General features: G+C 43.6%; 1 protein-coding gene and 1 long non-coding RNA gene across 6 annotated transcripts in view; one reads left to right on the top strand and one right to left on the bottom strand.

Moving 5' to 3' along the window:
* LOC135903197 (putative sodium-dependent multivitamin transporter) overlaps positions 1–23793 on the bottom strand; it is a 198636-nt gene that overhangs the window by 4687 nt on the left and 170156 nt on the right. For all 5 annotated transcript variants that reach the window (XM_070533662.1, XM_070533660.1, XM_070533663.1 and 2 more), the window contains 8 exons: positions 20486–20615; positions 16367–16455; positions 7657–7766; positions 6132–6199; positions 5960–6046; positions 5658–5830; positions 3505–3605; positions 2776–2870 (listed from right to left, as the gene is read on the bottom strand). In XM_070533662.1, the coding sequence (XP_070389763.1) occupies positions 2776–2870; positions 3505–3605; positions 5658–5830; positions 5960–6046; positions 6132–6199; positions 7657–7766; positions 16367–16455; positions 20486–20615 (853 nt within the window). The remainder of the gene's footprint in view (positions 1–2775; positions 2871–3504; positions 3606–5657; positions 5831–5959; positions 6047–6131; positions 6200–7656; positions 7767–16366; positions 16456–20485; positions 20616–23793) is intronic.
* LOC135903198 (uncharacterized) overlaps positions 10379–23793 on the top strand; it is a 49716-nt gene continuing 36301 nt past the window's right edge. Inside the window, exons 1-2 of the long non-coding RNA XR_010564749.2 lie at positions 10379–11641; positions 20496–20649. This is a non-coding gene — a long non-coding RNA (uncharacterized lncRNA). The remainder of the gene's footprint in view (positions 11642–20495; positions 20650–23793) is intronic.

Here is a 23793-nt window from a genome sequence, read left to right as displayed (position 1 = left end):
TGGGATCTGCAGTATCTTTTCAAATATACGTATACTTGCGCACGAAATGAAAACATACAAGTGCCTGGACCCAGATCCACAAGGCTAGTAGAGTGTCCATAGCCTAATAGCAATAAAGATTGAACGATAAGAGGGAGTTACATATCACTATATGTCACATAGAAATAAAAAAAGATATTTAAACAGCCACTGAAAACAACACTGCCCTAGGTTTGTCAGCTGAACTGAAATATTAAAGGTACATACTAAAACATGAAAATCGTAATTTGTATTTTTTGTCAAATTGCTGAGATATCATTATAGCGCAAGACAAGACCGTAAGACGCCCTCTGGCTGTAAAAGAAGTTGGGCTTGTAACATTTCTAATGCGTAAAATTTGATTGCTTCCCTCACTACTGTACCGAAGTGCCCATGCACCGCCCGCAGCACGCACAAGAGCGTTTCAGGTACACCCCAGTAAGCCTGCCTCTCTCATACAGCGTACCTGGCTTTTCTCTTTTCGGTTTTCTTGTTTCGTTTTGCTTATGTGGTATTACAGGGATAACACGGGCACATAGTGCATGTGCGCTTCTGAATGCCGCTTGCTTAGACATCCACGCCTGTTACGGCAATGCATTTTCTTAGTCCACATCTTTATTTTTCGATCTTCATCCGTGACTATGCCACTTAATATTAGGAAGCGCGGATACGTACGAAGCTCCATCGCCGGCTCAGCAACAGAGCATAGCTACAGCCTTCCGCTGCTGGCACGAGTGTTGTGCGCGCACCTACTAGGGTTCCTGCTTAACAAATGCGTGCATAAATCAGAGTTGTGCGTACAATGGTCTCTGCGGAACGGACAGTGAACATCAAGCAATAAGAGCCTGCTAAATACATATGTAGTCCTTTCATTAGGCACTCTCGTACGCGAACAATTTTCTATCGAGCTCAACTTCTGAATTGATTTGCTGTGGCTACAACGTAGTCGGAGGAGTTCACCATGCGAGACGTATTTAACCCGAAGAAAACAATAATGGCTACAGATACGCCGGAGGTTGAGTAAAAAACCGGCTAGATAGCCAGCCTCTTTTCAAAGACTACTTGTGTTTGAATGAGAGTTGAGTTTCAGTTTAAAGATTCCATAGCTCCATTTGTGGTGAAGCTTTACATACTATCGTATGCTGTTTGTCACTTTCTTCGGAAGTTCAAGCTTGTGTGGTGTTCATTATACCATTGCTGATGAGAAGGGGCTGAAAAATAGCTAAAGCAAGAATTGCATGGCTTGCTCGATGGTGAAGTTATTGGGTCTTCTACATGCTCATTCTCGTCACCGACTACTACATTGCTGAAAGACGGCGGAACATATCGAATGTGTATTGACTAGAGGCTCGTGAACCATCACATCGGTTTATTTCCTACCAAATGCAAAAAACTGACATTGTCCATGAAATAAGTGGATGTTGTTGCTTTGCTGCATGCATGACCCTCTGCAAGTTATGCAAATAATTTCCACTCTAGGAGAAATGCTAACATGTTGCGGCTTTTGTCACTCCTTTCGACGTGTTTATGTTATAACAGGCTGCCACCCGCGTGGTCTCACCATATGGCTAACTAAGATCACAGCAGTAGGCAAGAGCACAAGTGTCCATTATTGCAATAACTGTGCGGTTGTGCTCTTGCCTACTGCTGTGTTCTTCCTCATGAATTTGATAACTTTTGGGATAGTTTTCTTGTTCGCTAAGCCCATTACAAAGCGGGATAAAACACCCATATTTTCTCAATTTGGTTATTCTAAAATGCCTACAGCAACTTATACTAAAAGATTGATATTTTTTTTCTTTATGGTCACTTAAATTGGCATGTTCCTCGGGAGGGCAAAATTATACACATTATAACATCAACATGATCAAATTCAACGAATGATGTATGGTGAAACTTTCAGCACTGCGTGGTCTGACTGATAAAATCACACTCAAAAACAAAGCGAAAAATTGGATCGCCACCCTGGCCCATCGAAAGTGGATGTCCAGCGCTGTTGAAAACCACCACAACTGGTGAGGAGGGGAATGCAATGATTTATTGCGTGACAGTAAAGTTAGTATTGGTAATTGTGAGTAATGGTAGCAATGGAACTAGTGGTAATTTTAGCAGCACGTCACCGCTTATTGTATTGCCGTTTTTTTTCCCTCTGTCACTTCTCGAATTGACGTTGCTCCTTAGGAGTTCTAACTATGCGTTGCCTACCCATAGCAGCGCTGCAACAACAATGAAATAAATCAGTTGCCAGGATGGTCTTTTGATATATGAAAGGCTAGTGACGTTGCTCCCCACGCAGCAATGTGGCGAAGCGGCGGCAGCTTGCGCCACAATAACCTTTACCGGGAAACGTATGCGGAAACGTATACGTGCTTAGCATTGTTATCAGCAGCGTCTTATCTTCAATGATGTTGTTTGGATGCTTGTTTTAAGCTTGATATCTATTGAAAAGAGTGCTGTCCTAGATCTGTAATGGATGATGCCGAAGAATGTATCCACTTTTCGCTTCAATCGCTGAAGGTTTCTTTTTTAATCGCTGAATATATTTTTTGCGTGTGTACGCCCGGCGAGAAAGCCCGACCAGCTAGAGGCTAGTAACTTCGCTGTAAAAGATAATGATGCAATATAACAAGGCACATCTTCAAGTTGTGAGGTTCGTACGGGATACTATTTAGACGTTGCTAGGTTTCTCTCCAGATTCTGAATTTCGCAAATATGTATGAAAAACAAAAGAAAGATTAGGAACAACTTGAACCTTACCCGCAGCATATGGCGAAAAAACTTGAAACGTGCCCATAGCTTCAGGAATATAGGGCTTGTGAGCGGCACATTGTTCCTAGCAGTTTTGTCACCACCTGTTAAATGTAACATGGTAAAATGAAGCTACTTTCTCTTAGACAGTTAAGAAGATCGGACAAGGATGCGTAACGAAAATTGCCTAGTTACTGAGCAAAAATAAAACCATGACATGAATCCGCCCCTCCCTAATATACATGTACGTGGCCCATAATGGGAGATTCCTATTGTCGAGGAATTGCGAAGAGCAGTGGTGATATATATCGTAACAACATCAGACTATTTGTTCTACGCTGCAATGCGGTCTTTTTCCAGCTACCTCCAGTTTTACCTGTCCCACGTCCGCCGATTCCATGCTATGCCTGCAAACTTCCTTTTATATCACCTCAGTCCCTTGATAATTCTTCGTCCTTAATGCTCGTCACCACGTAGTAAAATGTTTAAGCAGAAAGTACTTTAGTTAGCGTGATTTGTAAATGAGTATAGATGGGCTCATTGCCTTTCAGGGCACTCGCGGGTGACTCAGAGAAGTAAGGAATGAAAATACTGAGCAGTACAGAAAAGTACGAACTTTCGGTGTGATATGAGCGTATGCAACTTTAGTGCCGGTGTCACGAACACATTTTCCTAATTTGTTTTGTGAATTGCAAATCTTTATAGTTGAGAAGCGTATCGAATATACGAAGTGCTCACCTGTCACTAGGCTGAGGGTAGTTCCGAGGAGAAGAGTAAGCACAAAGCCAGAAAAGGACATCCAATAAAAGGAGGCTTGGTACAGCAAGAACACAGGTGCCCTGCACAATAAAATAAATTAATGCGAACGCTTCATCGAACGCACCAGCACTTCCTCAACATCAAGGCCAAAGCGTGGGCTCAAACATTGGTCTCGCAGGCGCTACTTCATTGTATATATTCCTAATGACCCTTCATGACCTTATATCACCATCTATACTAAATGTTGGCAGGTTCACATCACGCTATTCCTTCGTTAGCAAATTAGTAGCGCATATGGAAGAGTGATTTCCCTGCCATTGTAACTTCACTGTGCACGTTTTGAGTAAACACGCGGATGATATTGGCCCTTTCAATAACAATACTCTTAATCAAAAAGGCAGGTTGCAAAACACAGCTGCAGTAACACGAAGCGGTGAAATTTATCACTACTCAGGAGAAATATTCTACGTTGCAATACATTAGTGGATCTGATTTCATAGCGTATCCAAAAAGAAATGAGCATTTCGCTACACTTTAGGTTTTCTCCCGAACTGTGTTTCCTGTGTGTGGTGTAATAGTGATTTTAGTAGATTAACGACTTGACAATTCGTGTGCACCAAAAGCGCACACGTGTGCTCCTGTGGAGACGCGAACCATCAAAGCGAGTTCTCGCAAGCGGGCAATTTTGTCTTGAGGTTCAGTCACAGAGTGACTTCCATCAAGAGTTATTACGGTAGTCGTTTTTCTCCTGAAATCACCATTGGGTTTCTGCCCGAGCAGTAGCAGGACACTGATGAGGAAGACGATCAAACAAGCAGATCATAAAGCGTCCAATTTAAGTGAGGAGCAGGAGCTTCTATAAATACTTTCGGTGTGTACCGTGTGTAGCATGTAAAGCGTTTAAACGGACAAGTGGTGCTCCATTTCTTTTATTCGACAGCTTGTCCCTTTGGAGCAGCCCGCGTGGAGCATGCTAATTACATGCAGTTGCCAGGTTTTCTTGTAAGCACACGAGCGTTTCCGCCCGATCGTAATGTACATGTATATGAGTGCTGTGAATCTTCACATTTGTCAACAATCCTCTGGAACGGCAGCTAAAACGTAGCCGTATATATGAGGCTTGCACATTGCACAGGTTACCGTAGGCACCCCTGGCCCTTTGGTGTCCCTTAAAACGATGGTAATGCAAGATTCGATATCAGGCTCACGCATGCACGCAACATTTTGGTCCGCATAAGATACGACTGTTCTAGGAAGAACTTGTTGTGTAATTCGTTTTCGAGTTTAGCTCAGTCTTGCTTGAATTTAGAACAAATTACACATGCGAGACGGTGGTCCAGACTGCTTTTTAGGACATGATTAAACTAACAACGTGAATGTAGACCTGGACAAAAGAGAAAAATAAAGGAAGGAATCAAAGCACAATAACTTGCTTTTTTTCATTCTTTTATTGAAGCTCTACCTTCAGTCTGTTTAATTATTGTCAGATGCTGTTTGATGCAAAACACTGAGCGTCACATGCACTTTCCTCATGATGACCTGTTCGTGTTAGTCAACGAGCAATTCACATATTAATCTAGGCAGGCTCGTGCTTGTAAAGACACAAATTACGGTTGTGTGCCGGTTTTTTGTTCTGAACAATTACCTACTTAACCATGAACCACCGCAGAAATAACATGAAAATGAACATACATTGACGCATGCAGTCGAATATCAATATCGCAGTGAGTTTCTAGGTGTGGTGTGTGTGATGCGTCGGTGACCTGCATATTTTATTACTTCGAAATGGATAGGTGACAGCGAGTGTCAGCTACTGCTAGCGCTTCATTATCTCGCACTGAGCAACTGAACATGCTGCGGGATCGAAAATACTGATTGTATACTAATACTGCAGCATATCTCTGGAAATTAACGCCAGCCTAATTGGTTCTCAATACGGTCGTTTACCTACACCAAAGGCGAACAGTACTCCGCACGAAGTTTAGCAGAAAGATTGCAATAAAGCCGGTCATAACGCTTGCATTAAAAGTGTATCACAACTATAAGCCTACTCCGATTGACAGAGCGGCCCTGCGTGTATTGAAATGAAATCCGACCATTCAACCATGCAGCCGTTTGGGCGTCACCGCTACCTTTCAGACGGCAACATTGTATGATTTCTCGCTTCAAAAGAGGCATTATTTAGGGGCGGGCATCGCTCCAAGGTTCTAGTGATCAGGCGAGGTGGCGCAACCGACGACAGGCTCCTTCCTATGGCGTGCCACAACTGCATGATGCAGACCAGCACAGTGCCCCAAGCAGCGCCCTACAACACAGGAGAAACGACAATATAAGCACACTCCCTGCAATACCTGGTTATAAGGCATAATTTATTTAAAGAAGCAGGCATCTAAACAACACTTATCCACACGGCAGGCGGTCGACGGACGCTTACCTTTGCGTTGACCCAGGGCGAGGAGATGGCCAGAAGAACGAGCCCAGCGAATGGACCCGAGGCAGTGGAGTAAAAGGTAAAGAAAAGCTGTTGAGAAAGAGTCATTGAGTCGTTTAAGAGTGGAGGGCAGATAGCTTGGTAGAGCTAAGCATAAATGGAACGGCGTACAGACCCGCGCCGCCGTTGCAATGTGCGGTGCTGCAATCGCTAAGAGGGTCATGATGGTGCCGCTTGAAAACGCTGCAATGAAGTGAGGAGTCGTTACAATTCTGAATTTGCAAAAACTTGCTGGACTCTATATTTACAGCATGACGTGAGAGTTTTCATATATAGTGCATGACAGATAATAAAGTTTCAAAAGTATCAATATCAAATACCTGCCATTCTCAGGTACTTCAACGTGTTGCTTATATTTCTTTTAATTTCTTTCATTTTTTTCTTTTTCTTCCTCTTCTATGTTAGTTTTGTATGGTTGCACAATATTACTTACTGCTAATACATCGTTTGCTAATATCTCCATTTAGTTATATCTGTATTTCATTATTTATGATTTCTGTAATTGTACTGATTCAGCTTCTGTTTCTTCCCATTGTAACTTTTATGTGAACCATGAACGGGAGGTCTCAGTTAAATTTTACTAGGGGACCTCCTTCTCTGTACCTGTATCTGTACAGTATTTTTGTGAAATAATAAAGATTCATTGATTGATTGAAAATAGAGAAATGGTGCGGCCAACCTCCGACGGAAACATTTGCTTGGAAATAGAAGCGCTTATTTGCTTATATCGTGAGACGCGGTAGATGTCTGCGGTAGTTAGACCTGAAAGCTATTGTAATAGTCATCTTGCTTACTGACGTTAACAGGAAGCTTTAGTTCGTGAATTTCTATCTAAATACCAGGATCGGAGAAATTGTTTTCTCGGTGACCGGCGTACCGAACTTGTTTAGTTGTGTTGCATGTAAAAGAAACAGGTAAAGAGAAGCTGTTATTTCGGCCGTAATTTTTTAGAAAAGTTGGGGAAATTGGAAGACTTAAAAATATGTGAATAGTGTTTCTCAACTCTGTACCTCCACAGTGAATAAGGTGACAATTCTGTCAACCGAACCTAATAAAGCACCTTTGGGGACCAAGTTGATTTTTTGCGGACAGCTCTGTATCGTGCCATTAATTTGTTAGTAGGAGTATGGCAAAACCTTTTAAAAGACTTTACCATTTTAAGTACATTGTAACCTCGTATATTAAGTCTTCAAGATGCGGATTCGTCAACTTCATGCTTCATTGCTTTATACTTACCAAGAGTCAGGAATAAAAAGGAAAAAACATTTCAGGCCAAACATCAAGATTTTTCTTCGGACAGTCACAAGAATTTAACATTGTCTTTTAAATTCAACATATTCTATTTGGCCAAGCGGCTATCTTACCATTAGTATTTCTAAGTTCTATACGTATGTCTATAGGAAATTCGAAATTGGCCCCAAGCTAAAGGTGTCTCTAACGGTTGTTGCACTTCTACGTTGAGGTTTATCGGGATCATGAATTTCGTATTGCAAAACGTGAGAGATGCATATGTCAAACCACGCCCTTTTGAACAACGGCGCAATTTCGTCACACTTTCAAGATTATGCAAGGCGTTTTTTCTGCATTCTAAGCGTTGTTGAACAGTGAAGCGAGCTTGAAGTAAGCCAAGAACACGTTACCCAGGGCGCGCATGATGAAAACAGCTTTCCGCCCTGTCATCCTCACATGCGGCTTGATGACGTCGATGTAAAATATTGCTGCGTGTGAGTTGACGACCGATGAAACTGTGCTGTGGAAGATGAAAAAAAAAACAGGCAAAAAAAGAAAAATTAGTGCCCCTCTGGCTGGCTGTGTTTCTTGACGAACTCTCACACATGCAAATTTTCCCCGGCTGGTTTCTATCTATCTATCTATCTATCTATCTATCTATCTATCTATCTATCTATCTATCTATCTATCTATCTATCTATCTATCTATCTATCTATCTATCTATCTATCTATCTATCTATCTATCTATCTATCTATCTATCTATCTATCTATCTATCTATCTATCTATCTATCTATCTATCTATCTATCTGTCTGTCTGTCCGTCTATCTATCATATGCCGGCTTCGCCAACTAATGTCCCCGAATGCTACAAAAAAGTAACAGGGAAGCAGTGCAAATGGCACCACCATATTTAAATAGGTTTCTTCATGCTAGTCATGAGCATATCTTCGTTGGGCGCAAGTATATACCTGAATAAATTCAACTTGCCAACCTTATTTACCTTCCTATAGATAAGGTATCAGTGCAAGAGTTGTGGAGGATGTACACATAGGACAGGTAAGCGCATTTAAAGCCACCTATAAGTATTCTGTGCTTTGACTCCCCCTGTGTAAAACGGACATAATTTGATAAGCGCTCTGTGCATAATTTGAAAGCGCTGTGTTCGCGTCTAGCCACTGTCTCTCGTCCCTTTTCGTGCGCTAAAAGACCTCAGTTATGGAATACCAACACGCCCTAACCTACGCTCTTTCTTGATAAATATTACGGAACGACTCCTCCGCCCGTCAATGATAGCAGAAATACATAGAAGGCGTACGTTATTTAAACGGTGCCTTGGTTTAAAATTGCGAAGCATTATGTGGACACTCCAAGCGCATTTCTGCTGTCGCTGTGACGTTCGCTATAAAGTGGAAGGGCGTTAACACCGTTGCCGCGCGCCCTACGCTATGTGTTTGAGTGAAAGCTTGTGCGGGGAGCTGACTATCACCATTCGATCTCGCTCACGCGAAAGGGCAGATGCGAAGAGGAAGTGCGCCTGAAGCCCCTTAAACCAACGTTACTTAAACTTCGTAAAGTTGCGCCAAGGCTTGAAGAATGCCGCCTGCACCTCGCGCGCTCTGGCCGACGCCGCGTCGCTATTGGTCTAACGGCATCACGTGGGCTTTTGCGTCGGCTTCGTTTGTTTGCAGTTAAGCCCCTCAAGGGGCTTTATTTGCAGTCGCACTTCAGCACCCTTTCCCCTTGAGAAGTGTCTGCGGAGTGGTGAGGAGCGCATATTGTCGCCGTTGCTATTCTGTGCTGTTTGGTTTGCGAACGCATTGAACTAAGTTTTGTGGCAAGTGCGACGTCGCTTCACAGAATTTTCGATCACCATAACCTGCTGCGTCTTCGTATGCAAAAATAGTTTCAGAAAGCACAAGAAGCTCTTCTCGATACCGTCCAGTAAGCGCTATGGGTTAAGAAAAACATGATTCATTGATTGGCAGGGAGAACTTCAGACCAACACGCTCCACACGAGTGTACGAGGTAGTTACGAGTCTCTGATGATATAGACCTAGTCGACGTGTACTTTGTTCACGTAAATAGTACGTCGTCGTATTTGGGGCGCTTAATCGTATTGTACTCCAACAGGCTTGAATTCGCGGGCATGCAAGACTGCGTGCGAAAACGTGATTACGAAACCTTTAGGATTCAGCGCATTCCTCTTGAAAAAATTTGAGGCTTGAGCGTGAAAACTCGTCTTAGGAAAGAAACTCTGCATTTTGTGGTTACTAACTAGCCTTTTTGAGAGCGAATAACTTTGCTTGCCTCTTTTGTTCGTGTTCGTCATTGGCGGTCGCCCGTGCATTTGCGTTACACAGGAAAAGTGTGCGCGCACGCTCTCGCGAAACCGCGTTCATCGCCGAACACGTACGCGTTCATTCGTGTCAGCTTGAACGTGTGTGTAGGTTAAGATGCGGCGGTGGAGCACTAGCAAAGAAAACGTGCGCTAGCCCTCGCGTTCCCTGGCTGGTTTAGTCGTCGTTCGCTCCTTCGTTTAGTCATTCGCTTACTCGTTTGTTCACCTATTAGAGAGTTTTAGCAGAGCGCTTACGGTCCGCTCCGCTCAGACCGGCCTATCACAACAATTTGCACGCAGCCGCTCAGCAAAACGCTACCTCGAGCACTGACGCGCGTGCGCACAGCAGACATAGCGGCAGCGGAATGTGGGACGCTGACCACGTTCCGCTAGAAACCTGATTTAGCAGTGCGTCAGGGAGCGTGTAGTTGCTTTCGTAATCGTTTTACCGCCAAGCTGAGAGCACGTCAGTGGCGTCTCTGGTAGACGCGCTTGTTAGATAAGGGAAATCAATGCATTCTATGCAGCCACCAGTGCGCGTGAAAGGTGTGCGGAGCGGAGCGCAACCAAGCGCTCTGCTAAAACTGTCTAATAGCTGGTTCTTCTGCTATGGCTCTGAGACGCACGTAATGAGACAACAAATGGTACCTCAATGTGAATGACCGCGTCATAGCGCGGTAATCATTTGCGCGGTTATCACTTCACTAAAGTCATACCTGGGAAATTTTATTCGGGAGCGAGCGGGACCGTCCGCAATGCATACACATTAGTGAAACTCGGATCACAACATCTACGTCAGTTCGTGAACGGACTACCTAACGGATGAGCTAACGCACGATTAAATGTTATTCGTGATGAGTGACTAACCTGAAAAAATAATGCATTCGTTTGACAGCGAATGAAGACCTGTTACTGCATTCCCGTTTCGCCAACGAATAATAATAACTGCTTTCATTTTCTATATACGCAGAATCCCGACTCAATCATCGACCGCGCGTATTTTTGTCGACATTGAGGTGCGAGAAACATAATAGCACCAGCGCCCACCACTGAGGCTCTGTGCGTGCTTAGAAGATTGGCAAGTAGGTACGCTGAGCACGAGGTCGCGGGATCGAATCCCGGCCATGGCGGCCGCATTTCGATGGGGGCGAAGTGCGAAAACACCCGTGTACTTAGATTTAGGTGCACGTTAAAGAACCCCAGGTGGTCGAAATTTCCGGAGTCCCCCACTACGGCGTGCCTCATAATCAGAAAGTGGTTTTGGCACGTAAGACCCCATATATTATTATTGGCAAGTAGGTACGTTGGTGGCACTGTAGTTGTATTACTCTTCCGAACCTTAAGAGCAGCCAGTGTTCGTGCCTGTGTCGGCATTTGTACGTCATAGCTGATACGCGCCACGAATTCACACGGTAAGAACGGCACGAATTATTTGGGCTACTGAGGGCTTGCTGGAGGTAATGCGTCATTTACAACGATTCCCAACAACGTTTTGCGACACGCACTTAACAAATGTTGCGTACCTAATTGTAGCGCACGCGATACATTCGGTATCGTCATGGCACAACTTTAGCGCTCGTTCACATACTATTTAAAGATATAGTTATCAAAACAGGAAAAAAAGCCGCCGTTACTGAATTCGTATAAGCGTCCGTATAGAAATTCTATGCTGTACACGAATTTACTCGGAGCTAGAAAGCCAATGCGAACGCTTAAAGCGCACCGCGCCTTGCAATGCGTGCACTCACTCTGCGAAAGGTCGTCTGCTACGCTCGAGCGGCGTAGGCGGCGCCACGGTCGAGGAGAGAGCGTGAAAGAGAGGAGAATCTAGGAGTGAAGGCGGAGGAGAAGAGTGTCACTACTTTACGATAAAGCTTTGTTTTACGAAGTTAAAGGGTGCTAATCGCGCCGTCTTTCGCACGCGAACACCAAACCTTACGACGCGACGAGGGGAGGTGACAGGGAAAGCGGGGTTCTCTGCGGCAGCAACTGCGCATCTGGTGGCTGCGCGCGGTCGTACCTTGATTGCGTCCTGCATTAGGGGCAGAGCCTAGGTGAGTACGTCGGTGGCTCGTTCCTTTGTGGTTGCTGCATGTCCTTGGCGCTCACTTTGCGTTGAAGCAATAGAATGCACGCAGGTCACATCGGTCGCTACTGTTGCCGCGCTCGCTCACGCCAGCGTTTCGACAGCGAGCGTCCGCGGTCATCGAGCGTGAGGTGTTCACGTTTCCTTGTTCGCGCCGGAACCATGCTTGCTAGTTCAGTTAGTAAGCGAATGTTTCGAAGTTTATAGAGCCGATAGAGTACTATCCTTACTTCGTATGGCTGTCTGCTAATTAGCTATCACAATCGATGCTTCGCCTTTTGGGTGAAACTGCGTCTTTTTTTTTCTTTTCATCGTTCACGAATTTCGCATTGACACATTATGGAAACATCAAGTATATCAAAGGTATTTAGGGATAATTAAAGATTATTTGCGTAAAACTTACAAAAGCAATGCTCATGACTTGCGGGAAGAAGGCTTATCAGAATAGAGTGGGCTTCATTTGTGCAACGTCCTCTGTTCTTTCCCAACTCATTGCGACATTTAGTTCGAACAGCAGGTACATATCGATCTTTAATAGACATACGTAAAGGAGACGTACATACCAGAATAAAATGGATCGTTTCAGAGTTGACTAACAAATATTTTTCCCCCCGTTGCATTGCGTTTACGGTAGAGCATCCCATTGGTTCAAAATTAACCGGTCATTCTCCATCTACGGCATGCGTCATAATCTTTTCATATCTTTGAGCACTTTCCGCCCTGGTACGCTCTTCGAAAGAACGCAATCTGTTAGACATTTGCTTGGGTGCGGAATACAACAGCGACATTAGGATTATTCTGCGCCACAAGAAATGATGCGTGAGGCAGAATATACTTCAGTGTTGCCATTTTTGGGCGTGTTCGTAAAATGACATGGAAAGCATATTTAGCGCCAGCAAACAAGGACAGAAGGAAGATGACACCGCACTGCGCTAAATTCAACAACTTGATTTTCAGGAAACACCCATCTATTTAACCCATGCACAGTGGCCCCACCTTATTCAAATTTTAACCCCCTCCCCCCCCAAAAAAAGCCGTCTCCTTATCTAAGAATTCAACCGAAGGCGCACTAACACACGTATCGCTATTCTGACAGATCGCCTGAGCCTCAATAATCTCTCGCATATCTTTATCTTTGGTAAACTTAGAGCTAATATGCCCCTGTTGCCGTATCGGTCCGCCCACTCGAAGCTCGTCAAGAGGAGCATTGCCAACTTGTGCTTTGGAAATGCATTAAAGAAATCTTGCCCCAATAAGATCTATACGAGTCTTAAGGATCAGTTGGGAATGTTATTAGCAGTAGAGTTTCCAGAGTCAGTGCAAGTGTCGGTCCTAGAGGGGCTGCTAAAAAGATGCGGGTCAGACAGCACACTCGGGAAGCGGCAAAGCAACGGACGAAACGCACAGGGAAGGTAGCGCTGATGCCCTACCTGGATAGAGCGGCACATAGTCTTGAGAAAATGGCTAGCCGGGCGGACACAAAAGTGGTCTTTTCATCGCCCGAAAAACTCGAAAAGATATGTAGATTAACGGATCCGCACTGGTCTACGAACTGGTCTACGAATCATCCTAAAGCACCAGTTGGTTGCGTAAAAGCTGTTGTTTATGAGCTCCTGCTGTCCTGTGGGAAAAATTACATCGGAGAGACAGGAAGGTGTCTTAATGACCGGTTACGAAAACATAGTCTAAACCTGAGAAATAAGCAATATATATGGTTATCTGTCAACTCACTGTCAGCAATAAGGATAAGGAGACGGCTTTTTTGGTTGGTTTAGATTTGGATGAAGTGGCGCCACTGTGAATGGGTAAAATAGGTGGGTGCTTCCTGAAATCAAGTTAAGTTAGGTGTATTGTGGTGTCATCTCTCTTTTGTCCTTGTTCACGGGCGCTAAATATTTATTCCAAGAATATAATTCTTTACCTGAATTGTTTGGATTGCAGGCTTTTAACAGATACCTATAGAACACCTGTCTTGGTGACAGGATGGTATGCTTAAATCTACGTCTCAACGCTGTCACCAAATGGAAGAAAGATATCGTGTACTTCCGAACTTCGCTCGTGCCGATCACATGGAGATTTTGGATGAGCTGGATGGCTCCTTTTCCGATTTTACTTCCCGTTATGAGTACGACGCATGCTCTGTCGAAGATCTGTGGTTATTTATAAAAAAATCTGGTACTAAAATGTGTGAATGAATGCGTGCGAAGTAGGTGCAAAATTGGATCACCTGGATCACCAAAGAAACTGCGCCTAAAACAGAAAACGAAAAAAAAAGAAAACACGTCCAGCAACCCCCCTCTGCGGCTAATGTTCTGAAGCTTACAAGCATTTGCCAACAGCTTAAGGCATGTATACAAAGCTCAACACATAAATACCACAATTTAACGATGAAAAACTTCTTTCTTTCATCACCTGCTTTGCTTAGTTCTGGCGCCATTTTTCTTCTAGGAAAGAGCCCTTCACCACTATGTGCATTGGAGATGTAACTGTGACTGGCAAATCTCAAATAACAAATTTTTTCAATCAGATTTTCTTTTCCGCATATAAAGATGACGATTGAAGAAAACCATACTTTACAGTCGATAACACCAACCCACTTAAGAATAACATATGTATATCAGAAGAAGGTGTTCCATCGCTATTACTAGATATTTACACTAAAAAAATCGCAAGGAATTGAGGGTGCACCAAGTACCTTCCGGTTCAGGTATGCAGAATGGTGCTCTGAGTACCTCACCGTTATATTTTGAAAATCTTTGTCAGAAGCAGCACTTCCAAATGATTGGAAACGTGACAATCACACCAATACGAAAAGCAGAAAACAAATCGCTTCTTGCGTCTTACCAATCAATTTCTCTCGTGTACCCCAGCGGAATAATTATGGAAGATATCATCTTTAAACACATAACTAGTTTTCTCGGAAAGCCCAGTTTAATAGATTCTCGGCAACACGGTTTCCGCAAGAGTGTATCTACGGTCACGCGGCTACTTGAGGCAGTACATGACTTTGCCGCAGCTATAGACAAGCACAGCCAAATAGGCATTATCCTTTTAGAATTCGAAAAAGCACTCGACTGTGTTGCCCACCAGAAATTATTATTAAAATTAAAACCAACACTTAGAAATGACACATTGTTTTCCTGGATGGCAGCGTATCTTTCCTTCAGGCGTCAATGTGTGCGAATTGAAGGTGTATATTCTAGCTCCAAATTGGTACGGTTGGGCTGACCAGTAGGGTTCTTACCTTGGGCATCTTTTGTTTTTAATAGTCATTATTGATATTGTGATCGAAGTGCCCACGAAATAAAACTCTTTGAAGAGAAATGCATAATTTATTGAGAAATTAAGCATCAAAATGATCAGTCTCTACTAAATTCATCGCTACCTAAAATAGAAAATTGGTGCAGCTCGTGGCAAAAGAAAATAAACATTGAAAGAAACAGTAGCAATGACAATAACATGTAAAAGGACACCCCCTGACGTTTTCATATTGTATTAATGGTCACTTGCTATCATCTGTACCAATTACTAAATACTTAGGCGTCATTCTAACCAGCGATCCTAGATGGAATGAACATACGCGTTACACTGGAAAAAAGAAGGCTATGCGAAAACTCGGCTAATCGAGAAGAACCCTTCGGCAGTCGACCCAAGAGATAGAACTTCTATATTACAAGATCTTCAGCAGGCCACTACTTGAATATGCTTCAGTTGTATGGGACCCGTATACGAAGTCTAAAATTAACAAACTCGAAAATATCAAAAAAAAATTCAGCGAGGTTCGTATATAATTCATACAGTTGACACACTTTGTCAACCGCACTCGCACAAAAACCGAAATTAGATCCTTCAGAGTTACAACGCTTCCATGAACGACTCAAGTATATGCATCTTCTATACCTTAATAAACTAGGAATAAGTACCAGCCTATGTATCGAACCTGCTATTCGGCGGATTATGCGCGGAAATTATTCAAAAAAGAAACAGAAAGAATATACTTGTAAAACTAACGCTTTTAAGAATTTTTTCTTTCCTGAGACAGTTAGCCAGTGGAATACACCTCCTGCTGATACTGTGGAATGCCCGACTGTCAAGAATCTTTTATCAAAATTGAGACACCGTCTTTAATCAGTTCGCGTGTGGTGTCTAGCATTCTAAATCGCTGTGGTTTACTATGTCTAGTTTTATTCCCAGTGTTATTCTATACTTGTTTATTTTGTAGTTCTTTATCTGAATGGGTATCGGTCCGTTTTCGTGTCATTCAATCAGATTGAATCGCCGTTTTTTAATCTGTTGACCTGTGGTGGTCCTGTAGCGCTCATTATCTTAGTGCGTTTGGTCTTATATACATATGCCTTTTATTTTATTTTATTTATATTTTTTACTTTTTGTCACAATTACTGTACGAACAGTGTACGGGTATGTGCAGGTCATTCGACCCATTTTTTCGCCACAGGCCAGCTCCTCGAGCGGGCTGATCACGTCTGATTTTCTTATATTCACGTGTTGTTAGACTGCTTCGATTTTTTCTTCTATTATGTATTTTTTGCTTTATTCACGTACTGGTGGACTGGTTATTTTTTACGTCATGCGTTTTCGCTCTTCTTCTACGCGCTTTCTACTCTCGCCTAAGGCTTTCGCTGAAAGCTCGCAGTAATTCTGAAATAAAAAAATTAAAATAAAACAATCTTACCTTGTAGAAGCTCCTATAAGACCAGCCAGAAACAAACCTCGTAGCATCGTTACTCTGGCCAGTCTTTCAGTCATGTAATGAGGAACGATCTTGCGTATGATAAAAAGAGAGAGCATAATTTTTCTAAATAAGCGAAGTCACAATTTTTGAATAATATTAGCCAGGAAAACCATATATGATGCAGTATATGCTATGGTACCATGAATGTTTCTGGGATGTCATGAAGCAGGCTGGTACAGAGACCTGTTGTGTTACAATTTCCTCCTTTTGGTAGGACATTCAATTAGGTGACCGATTATGACTTTCGAAGTAGCAGACATACTTTAGAAAAAGATGCCGTGGATGCAAAAGTTGTAGAAATCGATATTCTGCCCAATGTATTCTGAGAGCACAATAACTGAAAACTTAGCATCAGCTTGAACAAGAAGATGCACTGGTTGACTAGCTGTCAGAAGCACCTTATATTAACTTGTTCGAAGGACATCGGCAATCTTTTTTACTGTTTCACTCTTCTGGTTAGAGTGCATTAAATTAGGCTCTTTCCGTCTCAGTGCCACAAAGTCTAATGTGCATTAGTGGTATGTGTCGGATGGTCAGTGAGTATATTTCCGATAATAAAGGTAACTAAGCCCCTAAATACTTAACCCGTAATCTTCACCTTTGAGACAAAAGGAAGACGGGTAAAAATTAAAACCACAGAAGCGACACTGAAACGCTGTTGAACGACGGCAAGTTGGGCAAGCCGGGTACGATTCGTTGTAGATGATGCGCAAAAGAAAAACAAAAAAAGCCAAGAACCAGAAGGATGCATCGTTCTCAAGACGGAAGGAAATTTATTTAGGCCCACGCACAATCGTTCAAGTAGGAAATTATACCGTCACATGTGTACGAGGAGAAAAGAAAGAGAGAAGGCAGGGATGTCAAATTGTATACGTATGTAGGATACAAGTAGACTTCTCATATAATCATCAGCACACCATAAGATACGTCAAAGATAAAGGTACATCATGTAACGATACAGTTAAGACCATCTTAGAAAAAAAAAGGACGCGCTTCTCCAGCGCTTGGGCCGAAATAACCTGTTTTATTATGAGCGCATTGCGTGCTTGTAGTTTTTGCTTTCACGTTCCTCAGTGTATCTTTTAAAATGACTCAGTATGCCCAATTGACTGGGTGTCGCTTAATAACGCTTGCCGCGACCCAAAGTGCGGTCAGCGAAAGTTTGAAAAATTCATTGTCCTCGATGCGATGTGAAATAAACGTTCATTACACCAAGTTCCCCAAGAAATGTAGAGTTCAGCAATAAAGAGAGATATCTACGCACATGAACCATATGAAGAGGTCTGCTACTTTTTGACACTCGCTGTGGTGGCGCAGTGGCTTTCACATTCGGCTGCTACGCCGGAGTGCCGGGGGGACCAAATCCAGGCTAGGGCGACCGCATTTCGATGGAGGCGAAATGCAAGAATGCCCGTGCATTGGGTGCATGGTACAGGAAGCCCCAGGTGGCCGAATTTAATACGGAGTCTCCTATATGCGTTCTTACGGGGAGCGAAGACGCTTGACAATATCTTTACAAGATATATACGACAGCCAGAAGATAGGCACCAAGATGGAGCCAACGCACGAGACTATCGGCGATCATCGTCTTGGTCTGTCCTCTGATCAACGTTCGCAAGTGCAGTGCCTCGTGGCAATATATATATATATATATATATATATATATATATATATATATATATATATATATATATATATATATATATATATGAATGAATGAAAAAATGAATGAGCACACTTACGAAAATTGCATTTTTCTTGTTTTAACGTTTCGGCCGTGGCACGGCCTTCTGACGTTTTGTCTGACGAAGGCAGTGCCACGGCCCTTTGCATCGCTGGCGCACATTACCTTAAGGGAACGCAAGAACGAGAGTGGCTTTGTTTCAAGCGTGCAAAGCCAAACCGTCAAGCCATTCATATTCAACCTTATTGACTCCAACGATGACGGCATGAGTTGTGAATGATTCGTGACGCATCTCAACAGACGAACACCTTCACCTGGCTCTCTGGAGATAGTGAACTTCACGTATATTGTGGGGTTCATTTGCGCAAAGCACTGAAATGCGAGACGAACGGGCAGTGCTTATCCCTGCCGGCGTAGTATAGGCGCATACGCAGATGCAATGAATTCACTGTCGTTTTAATATTGTCATAAATTCAAGCAACGTCATCCCATTTTCATTATGCCGCCGTTCCCATACCGCCGTCGTTGTTCCGTCTATGTCAGTTTTCCTTCTTTTGTGGATTATAATTATATTGTCTTGATTGAATCGTAATTATGCCGTCCTTGTCATACCGTCATCGTTCATAGTCGCTATCATGCCTCCGTTGGCTGACCTTCCTCGTAATGTCCTCGTGCATATGCCACCATCATCACCGCAGCTTCGTCGTCTGATTTCTCATGCCATCATCGTCACGCGCTCGTCGTCACAAAGGTTTTGTTATACAGTATTCGCCACGCCATTGTCATCATACGCTTCTCGTCATCCCACTGTCGTTGCGCATTCGTTTTCACTGCAATATTACGACATCCGACTCATGACGTCATCGTCATACCACTGTCGTCGTGCCATCAACGTCACCTTGTCGTTTCTCCGTGGTCACCCTTCAGTGTCGTCATCCAATTGTGGTCATGTCGTCATCGTTATAGCACTTTTGCCGGTCCATCCACATCGCTGCTTGTTCTTCATTGTCTCCATGCTGTCGTCATTCAGTCATGATTATGCCACCGTTGTCATGCTACTTTCTTCACTGCTTCGACGTCAGAGAGACGCTATCATGCATCCGTTGTCATATACGGTCGTCGTCATGCTTCTTGTTCTTGCCATCGCAGTCCTTCGAGCTTCTTATTCCAGTTGTCGGCATACTGTCGTCGTCACACCGCCGTTGTCATACAGTCATCATTTCATTGTCCTCATGTCGTTACGCTGTCGTCGTGATACCATTGTTATAATTTAAGAATCGGAATGTCATTCTTGTTATGCCGTCGTTGTTATACGAATTTGTAGTTCAATCACTTTTATTCCTTATTCGTCATTCCATCATCAATGTGTTGGCGTCATAGAGTCATCGTCATTAATTCATGCCCAATGGGCGAGCTTGGCCAGCGAGTGCCATAGCAATGAGAGTCGATATCGGAGTACGTGGCATATAGGTGAAGCAAAGAACGTCGATGAATTACCACTGCAGATTATAAATATATCTGACTTCAGGGATATGGCAGTCGCTACATCGCTCGATTGCTATTTGCATTATCGTCGTGAGTGATTGTGAGGTCAGTTATGCCGTAACTTTTTTCACGTCTTCGCTATAAAGGACGCACAAGTTCACCGCAGCGAGTTGCTCGCATTCTCTGCGTCACCGTGACAAGACTATACTGTTCGACGTAACTATGGCACATGCAGACCTATAAACAGAAGTTTGAACAATGACATATTCAGAAAGCAGAATCGCAAATACACATGATCTCACAAAAAGGGGCCATCCATTGCATGCGTCGTTCTGTCGGTGCGATTTCGCACTGCTTAGCTCTGGACATGTCGCATCAGGTTACCAACTGTACATTTTGACTTATATGCATATACATGTTGCCTTTACCAAAGAAGATTTAGAACGTGGCACACTGTTAAATGCTTATGTTCATTGGGGTAAGAGCAGCACGCTCATGTGCTAAGGACACCTTTGTATATATCTAGTGCCTGGCTCCTTAACGGTAATCATGACTCCAACTAGCACAATTAGGTTCTGATAAACTCAGGTTTAGCAATGCCTGTGTAGTGACGAGATATATGGGAAGGTGAACTTTGAATAGTGCAGCTGTAGAATTGGAAGCATCGCGTATTGCACGTGCGCCTGGGTAACAGCATGTTTGTGTACCAAGTGAACGTCTATTCACCGCCTCATCACCGGTTTCGACCTGTTCTCCATGCATATCATTCTCGGTATGTGGAATCAAGTTTAGTGGACACTGCGCACAGAAAGAAAAGTATTTACGATAACAAAGCGAAAGACCAGTTGAGAATAGCGCAGATAATATAAAGCACATAATGTGACTGTCACCTGGTCATAGGTTTTGATGGCACCACTCAAGAGCGGGTCGCAGTCTCTGTACCAGTACACGAGGCCCAATGAAGTTGCAAGAGCCAGGAAGAAGAAGGAAAACACCAAGAGAGGGCCCCCGATGGCTATCCTGCAGATGAGGATACGGTGTAGATGTCGTAAAGGTGAGAATGCTCTTTTCTCCATGTTACACGTAAAAAAATCCACTATAACGTAAATTTTCATTGTCATCGCAATTATGGAATGCGCTTTCCAGGTTTGCAAGAACTGCGAGCAACAAAAACGGCTTTCGAAAAAAAAGTCGCAGTTTCACCCGGAAGGCTAAGCATCGATTGCTACAACAAATTAGCAGACAGCTATAAGCAGTAAGGATAGCAGTATTATGAGCTGTAAAAAAAATTGGAGGACGCTTAAGTTTCGCCTTTAAGAGGAAGCTTTAGCTCGGGCCCAACTCCGACGCGGCCTATTCAAATACATGTAAAAACGCAAAAACGTTTTTCTGAGATAACCCCTGGACCGATTTATATGAAATTTGTTGCATGTGAGAGAATAAGATAAATTCTAGTGACTCTTGGAAGCAGAATTTTTATTTAGGGCTTGAATTTTGTTAGAAAGATTTTCAAAAATTCCGAAGTTTGAAAAAAAATAGAAGCATGACGTTTAAAAACTAATAGCTCTGCATCAAGAACAGATATCGCGGTTCTGTAAACGGCATCCATTAGATCATTCAAAGCGGACAAATATGTCATTTTACATCTTACGTCAATTTGTTACATTGTTTACGAGGGTTCTGCAAAAGTTGTAATTACATATTAATACATTTTTTGAGGTTTATGTGTAACACATAAATTTTGTCCCCTTTAGATGTGCTATCAGATACAATTCACATAATTGCGATATAATTTTCTCTTATTGAGTTAAAGAGTTGTAAGCTTGATAGTTTCGTTTTCTGAAAATTTGCAATTTTTGTCAATTTTTTGTAAAAAATTGATGACATAACTCAAAAATTCGAAAGCAACAGTCACTAGATTTTAAGTTTGTATTTTAAATTCAGCAAATCCAGTCAAATTTGGTGAAGTGGTTGCCGAGAAAAACGAATTCTCCTTTTACATGTATTTAGATAAGAGGAAGCTTTAGCTCGGGTGCTCCTAAGAGTGGAGCGCGATGGCATTCGGAGATTCCGGACTGCTTCTCACGCTTCCCGAACACTGGAGCGTATGTAAACGTAACGTTTACCGGGAAGCCTTGGCCACGAACACTATGCACGAATGCGTGCTTTGTGGTAAAAACACGCCCTCTTGCGTGGACCGCGATGCGGCGGAGGCGAGCGCCAGCTGGGGGTGTTGCAAGCAACTGGGCGCGTCGCTCCGTGGCCCACAAGACAGCCATCGTGCTGGCGCGCGCAAAATGGCGGACTCCATGGCCGGTTGCTGTGTGTGAAAGGGTTTCTTTGAGTTTTCGCGTAATAGAATTATTGTTTCTCTTATAGTCCAATTACAATCTGAAAGCTATCATGTCTGTAGGTTGTGTGTAAGTCGTACTTTATGATTTTTATACGTATATTAGCTTGAGAATTTCAATTAGTTCAGTCAATTCCTTGCGTCACATGGAAGACCTGGGCGTACGTGGAACGAAATTTTTGTGCGGTGACGACGCCGGACGCCGACGCGGGATGTCGACGCTGCATTTCCACTACACGGGCTCCTTAACCCTATCGCGTTAAATGTTGCGAACATTCGCTTACTAACTGGTTTAAAAATATATTGTCAGCGCGCAGAAGCAAACATGAACACATGACACTCAATGACCGCGGACACTCGCTGTCGAAGCGCTGGCTTGAGCAAGCGCCGTAACAGCAGCGAGTGAAGTAACCTTCGTGCAGTTTATCGCTTCAGCGCAAACTGCGTGCCGAGAATAAACAGCACGCAAAAAGCTAAGAGCCGTCAACGCACCGAGACTCTGCCCGCAACGCAGAGCGCTGTCAAGATGAGGCCTCGCGACCGTGCACACCAGCCACATAAACAGCTGGAGCTGGAGTAGACTACACCCTCCCCCCCCCCCCCCCCCGTCTTGTTGCCTCGCAACGTTGGGTGCCACAACGCGCGACAGAAGACGGCGCGATTCCTCCCCGCTCTCACCCCCGTTGCGCGGGCGGCGAGATTGCGTCGCGATCGTCTGCTGCCCTCGCACTTGCGCATACAACGTACGGCGCACCACGACGACGCTGACGGCAAAATGCGCCTAGAGTGTCTATATAATTGCTATCTCAATAAAATATCAAAGATGTAATAATGTTGACTTTACAGACTTCCGGATCTGCATGAAAATATAGACCATGTTGAAGCAACCATCATTGCAACACCTTGCGTACGAGCAATTTTGCAGTATGCGTACTTGTCGAATGGCAATGAACCTGTGCCGTTAAGAATGGTTGGCCTCGGAAGATGGTGCTCTAACGCCGGCTACGATGATCACCTGGGAATATTCCTACTGTGAGCAGGCGCTTGTGGCAGCGAGAAAAAAAATTAAATTATGGGGTTTTATGCTCCAAAACCACTTTCTGATTATGAGGCACGCCGTAGTAGAGGACTTCGGAAATTTCAACCACCTGGGGTTCAACAAGCTAAATATAAGTACGCGGGTGTTTTAGCATTTCGCCCCCATCGAAATGCGGCCGCCGTGGCCGGGTTTCAATCCTGCGACCTCGTGCTCAGCAGTCCAACACCATAGCCAGTGCGAGCGTGAAGAAGAAGTGGCTGGGTCAGCTGGAAAAAGCAGCGTATGTCTGCTAACATTTACGCGCAACCCGCGCTCTTGAATTTGGTAGTAAACAGGTTGATTCGACGCCTCCTACCTCTATAAAAGATGATAATTATATTAATCATTGCACCAGTAACCATCATTATCAGGCTGTTCACGTCCACTGCAGGACCAGGGCTTCTCGCAGGCAACATCTCCATTACATTTTTCTTGCCTCCCACAGTTTTTCTCCCCACCATAGTGGCTATGGCATTGCGCCGCGCAGCCCGCAGACGCGCGATCAGATCCCGGCCTCAGTGGCCGAATTTCGAAAGAGGGGACACGAAAAAATGCCGTGTACCATACATTCGTAGCACGTTAAAGAACCTTATGTGGCCAAAATTATACCGGAGTCCTCCACTACCAAAGTCCTCCTTTTCAACGTGATCCATATTCATATCGTCGGTTTACGTACGTAAAACTCAAGAATTTAATTATTATTTAATGTCCCCAATTACTTAATGGTATCGCACCTCCAAATCTTACGCAGTCTATGACAATATAGCTGT

This window comes from Dermacentor albipictus, chromosome 2 (genome assembly GCF_038994185.2).
Source record: "Dermacentor albipictus isolate Rhodes 1998 colony chromosome 2, USDA_Dalb.pri_finalv2, whole genome shotgun sequence".
Lineage (NCBI taxonomy): Eukaryota > Metazoa > Arthropoda > Arachnida > Ixodida > Ixodidae > Dermacentor > Dermacentor albipictus.
The sequence above is the reverse complement of the archived record's forward strand: the minus strand, read 5'-3'. Positions and strand labels throughout refer to the sequence as shown.